Below are 12,040 nucleotides of genomic sequence, written 5' to 3'. Positions count from 1 at the left end.
CACACACACATCTATACACACACATATACATAAATGTTTAAGAAGAAAAGGAAAAGACTGTGAAAATGCTTTTTCCTCTTCCAAATTACTTCCTTATTATATAACTGTATATAACTTACTTCCAAATTATATAATTATATAAGGGCAGATTGTCTGTATTTACTTTAACCAAAAAAAAGCCTTCTGGTAACAGACTGAATACAGAAGGAGACACGAAAATCCAGCTGTCTTTTATTCAGTAGGCATTAAAGAAAGTTCTAAAGTAGTGCCTGGGTGGTTCAGTCATTTAAGCGTCCACCTTCAGATCAGGTCATGATTCTGGGGTCCTGGGATCAAGCCCCAGGTCAGGCTCCCTGCCCCACAGAGAGCCCGCTTCTCCCTGCCCCCACCCCACACCCCACTCATGCTCTTTCACTCTCTCTCTCAAATAAATAGATAAAATCTATTTTAAAAAATAAAGAAGACCCCCGGGGCCGGGGTTGCTGTGCCATGCCACGGTCTTTGCGTGGCCGTCGGGAGGGGGCTACCCAGCGGCCCCGTCGGGCCGTGCGTGTGCGTGTGCCCTGCATCCCTTGGTGTGTGTGTGGGGGGGCAGGTGGGAACCCCCTGGGCGCCTGTGGGGTTGTCCAAAAAAAAATTTTTTAAATAATAATAAAGAAGAAAGTCATAAAAATGAGAAACAATGCACTCTTCCTACTAATTTATTTTCATTTTTCAAAATATAGTCATTTTCATAAAAATGTTAGGTATGTTAACATGTAATGTAATTTGTAATATGATAAATATCTGTAGGTGTGACCAACAGAAACCAAAGCTTGCTGGGCTCTCAACTATATTTGAGAGTGTGAAGGGGTTCTGAGAACACAAGATTGGAGAAACACCGCTATTGGAAAGCTCACTTAAGCCACAACAACCCTGGGGACCACTGTAAGGAAACGGCAAAGCTATGTGCATGAATTCTTTTTTTTTTAATATTTTATTTATTTATTTGAGAGAGAGAGGGGGCGAGAGAGAGCACAAGTGGGAGGGAGAAGCAGGCTACCCACCAAGATCTCCACCCGTGAGACCACGGTATCACGACCTGAGCCAAAGGCAGACGCTTAACCAACTGAGTCACCCAGGCACCCCTGCACAAATTTGTCTTGATTCACTAGTCAGGAACAAATAAAGTCTGAACCAGCATAATGCCCGCAGGCCAGGGGCCCTCTTTCTGGGAGCCCTACTGACTTCCAATCTCCTATAAAACTCTAACCATCACGGTTCAGCAGAACCAGTAGCCAAAGTACAATTAAGATGTAACTGAGCCAAATAATGTCCAGAGGGAAGCAGATGCTTCTCTTTCTGTAAAAGTAAAACCCCAGAGCAGCGGGAAGGAATAACAAAACAAGTTACCAAATGGAGGGCGATTTCATAATGGGGGATCTGGGGAGTCTGGCTTCCAAGGGAGAAACATAAAATGTTCAATTCTCTGACTTTTAATGGGAAACGTAAAAAGCCTTATTAAAAAAATATGCACTTTTCTTAAGAGAGCTATGGGGATACGTGTGTGTGACTTCACTCTATAATCAGTTACAGGAGAACGAGTGGGAAGAGGAAGGGGAGGACAAGGGAAGGGAAGCAAAGTGGGGAGAAGAAGTGGACGGGTCCAGGGGTCAGAATCCAGAGCGCGCTGGACAATCAGATGCAGAAGCAGAAAAGGAATCTGAGAACCGCACCACATGCAGGGGCCTTAGAAATGAGCTTGACTTGCTACTTCATTTTGAGTGGAAATACACAGGGGCCCAGAGAAGCTAAGTGGTTTGACCGAGTTCAGCACTGGAGCTTTAAAGCCAGATTTTTCTGGCTTCTAAGCAGGGGAAACCAGAGAAGGGCCCAAGAAAAGGGGGGTGACTTGGAGAGAGAGTGACATTGGGCCATCTGAGATTTCTACTAGGAATTATCAACATTCCAATAACTCTTTTCAGATGCCCTTAAGATTTGGGGATGACGCTGAGATCATGAGGCTCAAATATGATGTGTAATTAAGGAAGTATTTCCCAAATCCCTCTTCACTGGGCTCACCTTTATTAGGCTCATTCTTGTTGGTTCAGACTTCCTTCCGTGTGCGGGACTGAACTAACAGATAGCCCCCCAAATCAGCAATCAGGGGTGAAAATAACCCCTCAAATGTTTTTCTGAGAGTACGGTCTCTCCTTTAGCTCACTCCCACTTGCCCTATCTAAGTCCCCAGACCTGGTTCTGGGTTCCCCAGGAGCTAAATGAATCCCAGGAACTTTTGATTGGGCCCCCTGTCTGCATGGAAATAACAGGGTGGTGCCCTTCCCATTCAGGAATCTTTGCAAGCTCTAGACTCAGCCATCTCTGTGGTCTTCCCAGAGCCCCCTGCAGTCATGAGCTCTGATGCAGAAATGGCCATTTTTGGAGAAGCAGCTCCCTACCTGCGGAAGCCAGAGAAGGAGAGAATCGAGGCACAAAACCGCCCATTTGATTCTAAGAAAGCCTGCTTTGCCGTGGATGATAAGGAAATGTACGTGAAAGGTATGATCCAGAGCAGGGAGAATGACAAAGTCACGGTCAAGACCCTGGATGACAGGGTAAGTATAGATCTCAGATGTCCTCGATCAATTGGGCATCCTCATTTTTCTTTGGACTGGGATATTAGAAATCGCATGCAGGTCCATAGGAATCTGAAGATAGAACATTACATACACTTACCTATTCTGTAGCAAAGTCACCAGTGAAAGCTCATATCCCAAACACTTTCACTCTACTTTTTTCAATTTTCCAGGACATGCGCTTTGACAGTTTTTGTGATGTCTACTTTGGAGAAAGGGGAAGTTGAGGGCAGCAGAGTTTGGACAATTTAAGGGAGAGATTGGTGCTGATCGCTGCTGGGTGGGCCCTGCAAATATCCCTCCTTAGGCTGCAAAGTGACTTCCAGATCAAGCACTGAAAGTGATGGCTAGCTTAATGTCGAGAATCACCGTGCATCGTTCAAGTCAACATTTGCTGGACACCCACCACATCTAGCGTCCATCCCTTTGCAATGCAAGCAAATCTCAGCACCTGCTCTCCCACAGTTTACCATCTAGTGTAGGAATCAAGATATGCCTGGAAGGTATGACTCTCAGTTCACAAACTCAGGCATACGAAGAGGATATTTCTTTTATTGCTTGTTTGTTTACAGAACTTAACCTCTAATGTCAGCCTCTTTTCACTGGGAGGGAAATAAATTTTCTTCAGTCCTTCTTGGGATCCCCTCCCATGGTTGTGTCTCATTTTCAGGACCTTATACAGTACCACACTGAGGATCTAACCACTGCCACCACCACCCCCCAACCCGACTCTGAATGATCTGCTAAGAAACAAGTCCCTGTCTTTGAAGTTTCAGGATGCACAGACTTTTCCATCTTCCCTGTGCTACTTTGGGTGTCTCTAGTGAGGACAGTGGAGCAAAAAATCTCCTTTCCTCAAGGGATTTGGCATGTCCCGAACAAATCCCTCTCCTTTTGTCTTTTCACTAAAACCCTCAAAGCTTTTCTAAGGTCTTGGGCTTTGGGAAAACTGTAGCCAGAAAGCCTTATAGGCTCTTTCTCATTGCTACCCTATTTTTCTACCTGTCCTGAGTAATGGGATGCAGACCCAGTTGTATGCTTGAATGGGGAGTCAGGAGGGAGTGAACCGAGAGGAGGGAAATTAAGTAATAGTCTCAGAAATATTGTTCAGCCATGGGCCATGCTGCAAGTTCAAATGTTGTAAGTACTAGAGCAGAGATGCGAGGAATTATGGAACTCTTGAAAAGACAGGGAGACAGACAACAGGTCATGGAAGTGACGTGACTTGAGCTGAACTTTGAGGGTTTCTAAACATAACCTCAGTGAAGACAGTGCAGACAAAGGAACCTACGTGAGCAGAAGTATTTAAGTGGAAATGCACAGAATACATTGGAGTATTCCTTCCCAAGTTTCCAAACTTTGTCTTGTTGAAACTCTCAAAGCAAATGGGGGTAAAGAGAGGCAATCTGCTTTGGTCTGGGCCATCCTGAGTCCCACCTGGACCCTGAGGGCTGAAGGGCTCTGTTGCTGTGCACACTTGTAACTCGTTCTTGGCACACACAATGACATGCTGACCAGGGGGTGGGGGGAGGAGGGTTGGGACATCAGACCTGAACTGGCTATACACTTGACCAGAATTGGGTTAATCAAGGACAGTTATTTGTGGATCATCTCTGGGAATGGAAATTACCCATGAAGCTATTCATGGTCATGGTGGGGGGGGTGATTACACCGCCGTCTCTCCCTCCTTCCACCACACCAAGTAGAGCGGGGCTGAGAGCGTTGGCTTTCCTCTCCACTGTGTGCTTTTCCTCTCAATCCCCAGACACTCACTCTCAACAGTGACCAAGTCTTCCCCATGAACCCTCCCAAATTTGACAAGATCGAGGACATGGCCATGATGACCCACCTGCACGAGCCCGCTGTGCTGTACAACCTCAAAGAGCGTTATGCAGCCTGGATGATCTATGTGAGCACCCTTGGGCCTCTCCCTATTCCATCTATCCCTCTGGGTAAAGACAAGATCCACATGTCACATTTTCTGGTTTTCTAAGACCTACTCGGGCCTCTTCTGCGTCACCGTGAACCCCTACAAGTGGCTGCCGGTCTACAACCCCGAGGTGGTGGCCGCCTACCGAGGCAAGAAGCGCCAGGAGGCCCCGCCCCACATCTTCTCCATCTCGGACAACGCCTACCAGTTCATGCTGACCGGTGAGCGATTTCTTTAATACATATTTAAAAAAAACAACAACAACAGTTTTTTTAGTTAATTATGCAATCCCTTTAACTGGACTGGTTCTTAGCTAATTATGCAAACCCTTCAGAGGCCTTGATCATGTGAATGGGGCAATGGTCAAGGTGACCTTAGGAGACTCCAATGATTTCATGATGAAAAGCCAGAGATGCTGGTCTCCCATTAGAAGCCACAGTGCAGGGGCGCCTGGGTGGCTCAGTGGGTTAAGCCTCTCCCTTCAGCTCAGGTCATGATCTCAGGGTCCTGGAATCGAGCCCTGCATCAGGCTCTCTGCTCAGCGGGGGGCCTGCTTCCCCCTTCCCCTCTACCTGCCTCTCTGCCTACTTGTGATCTCTCTGTCTGTGTCAAATAAATAAATAAAATCTTAAAAAAAAAAAGCCACAGTGCATAGGCCAGTGTTCCCCAATGGAGCCATGCTGTGCACCTGCTTATTCGGGGGAATGCGGAATGCAGGGAGATGTTCTGCCCCCACACCCAAAGAACAACCCCCCCCCCCCCCGCCCCTGCCCGACATGAGCATCCTTAGAAGAAGAGAGACTAAATTACTAGCCACTAGAGGGCACTGGGCATAGCAATGTTCCCACACTGCCTTCTTCCCCAGACTCGGGCTCCTCTTTCTCGTCCCTAAATTCCCAGAATGGCACAGAAAATAGACACATGGTAATACTGCCATGTCACTATGTTTTGAGTCACTTTCGTCTGTCCTCCTTTCACCTGACTTGGTCTGGTGCAGACTCAAGAAGCAGAAGCAAGCCTGTGAGATCTGTAGACACTTAGAGTCCTCCACTAAACCTCCAGTTGCCCAAACCTCAGTCCTCCCTCTCTCACACACAAGCCTAGCCATTCCTGCCCGCCTAATAATAGGTCTTCGAATCGGCTGAAGCTACATCAGTTTTCAAAGGAGGATGGACAGCACTATTTGCAGGAGTTTCCTAGGGCTGGCCTGACAGAGTACCACAAAACAGGTGGCTTACACACCAGAAACTATTGTCTCCAAGTCTGAGGCAGAAAGTCCGAGGTTGGGGTGTCGGTGGCATCCTCTCCTCCCGAGGGCTGACAGGCAGAATAATCTGTTCACTGCCTCTCTCGCAGTTTCTTGGCTGTTTGCTGGCCGTCTTCGGGGTTCTTTTTTAGAAGCGTCACCCCGCTTACACAATCACCTGTAGGTGGCATTCTCCCTGTGTGCACCTGTCTCCAAATCTCTCCTTTTGATAAGGACACAGATCTTATAGATTTGCCCCCCCCCACTCCAGTATGAATTCATCTTTTTTTTTTTTAAGATTTTATTTATTTATTTTTGAGAGAGAGAGAGAGTGAGCAAAAGAGAGTGCCCGAGCAGGGGGAAGGAGAAGAAGCAGGCTCCCCACTAAGCAGGGAGCCCCATGCAGGACTTGATCCCAGGACCCCGGGATCATGACCTGAGCCAAGGCAGAGGCTTAACAGACTGAGCCACCCAGGTGCCCCCAATATGACTTCATCTTCACAACAACAACTACAGTGACACAGTTTCCAAATAAGGTCGTATTCTGAGGTCCTAGGACCTAATTAGAAGCTGCCCCTTCCCGCAAGTCCTAAGTCTGAGACTTGCTCTCCACGTTAAAAAAGGAGATGAGAAATTGCTGGCAAGCTGTTAAAGATCTATGAACCAGAATCACTTTCCCGCTGTGGGATTCTCTGTTCACTTGCCATGCGGTCCAGGCTACACATCCCACGTTCGGAATTCTACACAATCTGTCTGGAGGAAGATTAGCTACACCCAAGTCCTTACACTGCTAGTCACAGCATCACCATATAGTCCACTCACCCCGAATGCTGCCCTATTCTTTTGTTCTGTGTGTTGCGGTTTCTTTATTTCGTTTTCTCCCCTCTGCCTTTCCAGATCGAGATAATCAGTCCATTCTCATCACGTGAGTAACCTGAGTTTGCACCACGATGACTTGGAAGCCAGAGCCGTCCCTTCCACTACTCTATCGTACTTGCTTTTAACTCCACAGCGGAGAATCCGGGGCGGGCAAGACCGTGAACACCAAGCGTGTCATCCAGTACTTTGCAACAATTGCGGTCACTGGGGACAAGAAGAAGGAGCAGCAGCCAGGCAAGATGCAGGTGAGGAGCTCCCTGAATCTGGAGTTTTGCTGGAGTAAGGACAAGTAAAGATGGGATGAGCACCAAGTGTATGTAGGGCTCAGTGCTCAGCAGAATGCTGGGGACAGGGTCTGTCCCACGAGGGCTTGAGGGGCACGGCGGAGGTGGTGCCCCCTCGTGGACATAGGTGGTAGCACCGGCTCCATCTGCAACAGTCCAGGGACTGTGAGCAGCTTCCCCTGGAGAAGGGATGCTTTGAGCAAGGTGCGCAGGGGTGGGGGGGTGGGTTGATTTCTGATTGAAATTCCTAAGTCCCATGCACAGTCCTGCTACTTCGTATTTCTATCATGTTGCCACTGTTCACTTTGGGAACCACTGAGCGGGACAGAAATTTGAAAGCAGCTCTGGAGGCAGAAGGATAAGCAATTGAGGGGCGGGAGGTGGGGTGGGGCTGGGAGTAAAAATTCTGCTTTCTCTAAGCAGACTTCTTTTTTTTTAAGATTTTATTTATTTGAGAGAGAGAGAGCACTAGAGAGAGAGAGAAAGGGCAAGCGTGAGTCGGGGGCAGAGGGAGAGGGAGAAGCAGACTTCCTCGCTGAGCAGGGAGCCCACACAGGGCTCAATCCCAGGACCTTGGGATCATGACCTCAGCTGAAGGCAGACGCTTCACTGACCCAGCCACCCAGGCGTCCCTGTAAGCCAACTTCTGAGCAAAAATTCTCATGACATATTTCTTGCGACTTAAAAAATTGTTTTGAGAACCACAATTTCTATTGTACAATCCCTTGAGTGACTATCTTTATTCAATTCTATTTATACTTCTGAATCCAAATGTCTATATTAGATGGGTCATGATCCGTACTCTAATAGAGGTATGTATTCTAAAAATCCATGATTTATAATAGAGCATTATCAGAGAGGAAAGGAGGTCTGAAAAATCAAGAGGAAACCTGGAATCTGGGATGGCCAGAGTCACGTTAATGCTATGCTGAGACCCTCTCTGGGATGGGACTCTGAAGCCTCCTTGGATGGTGGGCACGAGCCCATAGGTGCCTTCACCCATCCACACTGGCCACCAGGCTGGGCTGCTTAGCATCTCTCCCTGGGCCCTGCCTAGAGAATCCACACTTTTGAGTCACCATGGGCTCCTTCAGAAGACACTCCAAAGTCCTCCTTTTGCTTTTTCTTGTTTGTTATTAGGGAACTCTGGAAGATCAAATCATCCAGGCCAACCCCCTACTTGAGGCCTTTGGAAACGCTAAGACTGTGAGGAATGACAACTCCTCAAGATTTGTAAGACCCAGTCCAATTTTAACTACCACCCGCCCCCCAAGAACCAAATCCTCTCCTCAAATGCTGGATTTAAAAAAAAAATCCCACATAAACTAGAATATAGCCAGCCTTATTCTACCCTTAAGTGATGCAGATCAACTGAGCCCTGCTGGGATAATAAGATATACTGAAGAATATGTTGGCTTATTGTTGGCAATGTGGGGTGGGGAGTGGGAGGGATTTATCTGTCCATTCCTAACTGGGCTCATCACCTCAGAACATCCAGAAGTCACGGTGATTAAAATTCCACAAGTAGAGAGCAATTCCTTTATGCTACACTTGGCCTCACTAAGTGGAAGCATTTTAAAATGCTGAAGTCCATTGAGCAATCTCCATTGGCTTATCAGCCATAGAAACCTGAGTCTGAATTAAGTGAGCAGGTTTGAACTCCTCCAGGTGAGAAGGCATTGGGAGAAGGGGAAAGCAGGAGAGTTCAAAACGTGGGAATATGTTGATATCGTAGATACTGAAGGATATGTTCCATCCTTCGACATTTGGCTTAAGTTTCCCTCATCCAAAGAGGCCTTTACTTCCCCCATGGTCAAATAAACAAACATCCAGCCCTCTACCTAACCTCACTGTACCACAGAATGAGCGACTACCACAACGCAAAGCCCTCGCTTATGCCTGTAGTTCCAAGAGGCTGTCAGGACTCCACACTTCTCAGGACCTGGATAATCTCGAGCTTATGCTTTGTTGTTGCTTCTCAAGGATGAAATGGTCCCTGAGGAGAAAGTGAATGCAGCCATCAGAGACTGGGCTATGAGCCCTGACCTTTCTTTCTTTCCCTTGGTCCTCTGTGCATTGCCCATCTGCACATCTGTCTTCCTAGTGCACAACTAAAAAGTCTTCCTTGTAGGCAGTCTGGGTGTGCATTACCCAACAGACATATGGTGCACATACTTGCACCAAGTTAAGAATTGAGCTAACCTGGCTCCAGCTTAAAACAGAAGATATCTTTGGATACCCCCATTGCCACTCTCATTTATTGAGTACTTGGGTCTCTCCTCTTGGCCCTTACCCAGAAGTCACAATCACCCAGGTTAGCCTGTCCACCTTCCACCCACCAAACAAACATTTGCAGGCTAAAACTTCCATCATTTTCCACCGAGCAGCTAGCAATACTGAAGACCAACACTTACAGTTCGCTCACGACTTCACTGACCCTTCACCAGCTCTCCCCAAGCTTCATTTGGAAAATAGTGAGAAGATAATGGAATGTTGACTACAGTCCAGACTCTGTGGGTGGATGAACAAGGCAAGATTTTTGCCTTCAGATTTGCTCACGGTGTGATAGAAACCAGTCGCTCATAAAATTTCACGTCTTGCCTCCCCTCAAAAGGGGAGAACTCAGACTCTGAATGTGTATTTTGGGAGCCAGAGAGCTTGGCCTGAGTCTGGGAGCTAGGTTTGCCTAATGTAAGCAACAAGGAAAACCAAAGCAAGAAATCTCAGAAGGAACACCCAGACGTGGAAGGAAGGAAGGAGAGAGAAAGGAAGAAAGTAAGCAAAAGAAAGAAAGAAAGAAAGAAAAGGAAGGAGACGGGGAGGGAGGGAAAGAGGGAGGAAGGAAGGAAAGAAGGTAAGTAAGTTGGCAAGATGGTCCAACCAGCCCTATCAAAGGTATCCAGAAGCATTTGGGAATCCAGGTACCAGACAGCAGGATAAAAACCAAGGGTACTGTCTAGAGTAAGGTGATCCCAAGCAGAAGTTGGAGAGGGCATCTTCCTCCCAAAATTGGAGGAACAGGACCAGATGTTTTGGGTAGAACTATCTGAGTCATGGGTAAGCCAGCATGGGGATTCTGTGGGCCAGACAGCTAAAGAGGAGGGAGGTCCTTACTTCTATCATCACTCCCTCCCTGACCCTACTCTTCCCACCTGTACTGGGAGCACCTGGCAAAAACCAGCCACAGTACCATCTAAATAAAATAACTGTGATGTCTGTCAACCTGCCATTGGACAGGGGAAATTCATTCGGATTCATTTTGGAGCCACAGGAAAGCTGGCATCAGCGGACATTGAAACCTGTGAGTGTCAACGCCCTATTGGGCACAGCGGTATTTGGCCACAGAGACACACCACCCAGGAACCTGAAACCACATTCTTTCTTATTACCCTTAGATCTCTTAGAAAAATCCAGAGTGACATTTCAGTTATCCAGCGAGAGAAGCTACCACATTTTCTACCAAATCTTGTCGAACAAGAAGCCGGAACTCATTGGTAAGTTCTTGGGTGTATTGGTCTCATCCTCGACATCAGTCATGTTGGAAAAACGGAGTGCATCGTGCATGCGTGAGACGCTAAGGGGACCTTCATGTTTCGCAGACTTGCTCCTCATTTCAACCAATCCCTTCGACTTCCCCTTCGTGAGCCAGGGAGAGGTCACCGTGGCCAGCATTGATGACAGTGAAGAGCTTCTAGCGACTGATGTAAGCACACTCTTCCCTTCCTTCTTCCTTTCAGCACAAATTACTGAATTTGTGAACTGAGAGGCACCCTGGTGGTTTCATCAGAAAGTGGGACCCAAAAAAAAAAAAAAAAAAAAAAAAAGAAAGAAAGAAAGTGGGACCCAGGGATGCTCCGTAATCAGACCTGAGCTCTCAGAGTTCAAGATGTCCAGGAATTAGTCCAGATGGGACCCCTCTCCGCTCTCCTCCACCCCAGGAGATGCCATGGGGGGACAGGAAGTTCTCCAAAATATGCCTCCAGTTCCATTCTGTAGCATTTTAGAGTTGGGTTTTGCATGTATAAGGTTTTTTAAAGGTTTTGTTGGAACTTCTCAGGCTACAAAACCATCTGCACGTTCTTTTAACAAATTTTTTAAAATACAGCAAAGTGTAAAGCAGGAAAAAACAACCCAGTCTGCAGGAGGAGACGCCCCATGCCCCGTGCTACCTGTCCCCCTCAGACTCACGCTCAGCTCCCACACATCCTCAGCGCACCTGTTGGGCCTCCCACCATTAGCTCTGGGAAGTATTTCCAACATTGATAACTAGAATAATAACAGTAACTAAGTGCACCGAGCACTTACATGGCCTGGGAACTGAGATGAGTGCTTTATCTTGTTTAAGCCCCCCACCACCAAAAAAAAACAAAAACAAAAACAAAAACAAAAAAAAACTCTTGTAAAATGTCCCCATTTTACAAAGATGGAAGCTGAGTCTTAGAAGGAAAACACACAATTTGCTTCAAGACAGTTTGTCAAAGACAGAACATTTGAAGCCAGATCTGCCCACCCCAGAACCTGCTTTTTTTTTACCTAATAGACACCATCTTTGAGCCATTAATCTCCCGAGGAGCTTCTCCTGGGTGATGGTTTATGGCCGAGTACAAGGGGGAGTGCTCCCTCCGAGGGTCCGCCTTCCCCAGCAGGCTCCCCAGAAAGTAATGTCTTCACCTGGTTCCTTTCAAAGTGGAGTGAAAGGTCTTTCCTTTTAACTTACAGCAGCCTCTTCCTAAGACACATATATGCACCAGATGGGTGGGATATGGAGACAAGGAGGCCACGGAGGCTCAGAATGTCTCCTCACCCAGGTCAGCTCTCAGGCTGGACCCCCCTTCTCCAAAAGGGGGCACCACCCCAACAGTGCCTCATCGTCCGATACCGTCCTGCTGACGCTGACCTGCCACCTCCCGAGACACGTTCCTTGTATGTCAATCCCTCCTCCAGTGAGCATTGCTTAAGCTGCAAGTCCTGTTACATAATCAATACATGTACCCCAGAGAAGGATTTTCTAGTTGAAATCTTTGTGGTAGAAGACGGGCCGAGTGGCTATAAAATCAAGTCAGCAAATGCCTGTAGGCTCTGAAGT

At 47.3% G+C, this 12,040-nt stretch overlaps 1 protein-coding gene across 1 annotated transcript in view; it reads left to right on the top strand.

The window, feature by feature from the left end:
• The first annotated feature begins 2,390 nt into the window (after positions 1-2,390).
• The window catches only part of LOC111161091 (myosin heavy chain 13), a 46,779-nt gene continuing 37,129 nt past the window's right edge, over positions 2,391-12,040 (top strand). Inside the window, exons 1-9 of the mRNA XM_022524574.1 lie at positions 2,391-2,594; positions 4,381-4,524; positions 4,610-4,766; positions 6,689-6,716; positions 6,804-6,915; positions 8,095-8,187; positions 10,192-10,255; positions 10,350-10,448; positions 10,554-10,657. Coding sequence (XP_022380282.1) covers positions 2,391-2,594; positions 4,381-4,524; positions 4,610-4,766; positions 6,689-6,716; positions 6,804-6,915; positions 8,095-8,187; positions 10,192-10,255; positions 10,350-10,448; positions 10,554-10,657 — 1,005 coding nt within the window. The remainder of the gene's footprint in view (positions 2,595-4,380; positions 4,525-4,609; positions 4,767-6,688; positions 6,717-6,803; positions 6,916-8,094; positions 8,188-10,191; positions 10,256-10,349; positions 10,449-10,553; positions 10,658-12,040) is intronic.

Source organism: Enhydra lutris, unplaced genomic scaffold (genome assembly GCF_002288905.1).
Source record: "Enhydra lutris kenyoni isolate GAN:26980312 unplaced genomic scaffold, ASM228890v2 scaffoldscaffold82, whole genome shotgun sequence".
Classification (NCBI taxonomy): domain Eukaryota; kingdom Metazoa; phylum Chordata; class Mammalia; order Carnivora; family Mustelidae; genus Enhydra; species Enhydra lutris.
Note: the sequence above shows the minus strand (reverse complement) of the source record. Positions and strands in the feature narration are given on the sequence as shown.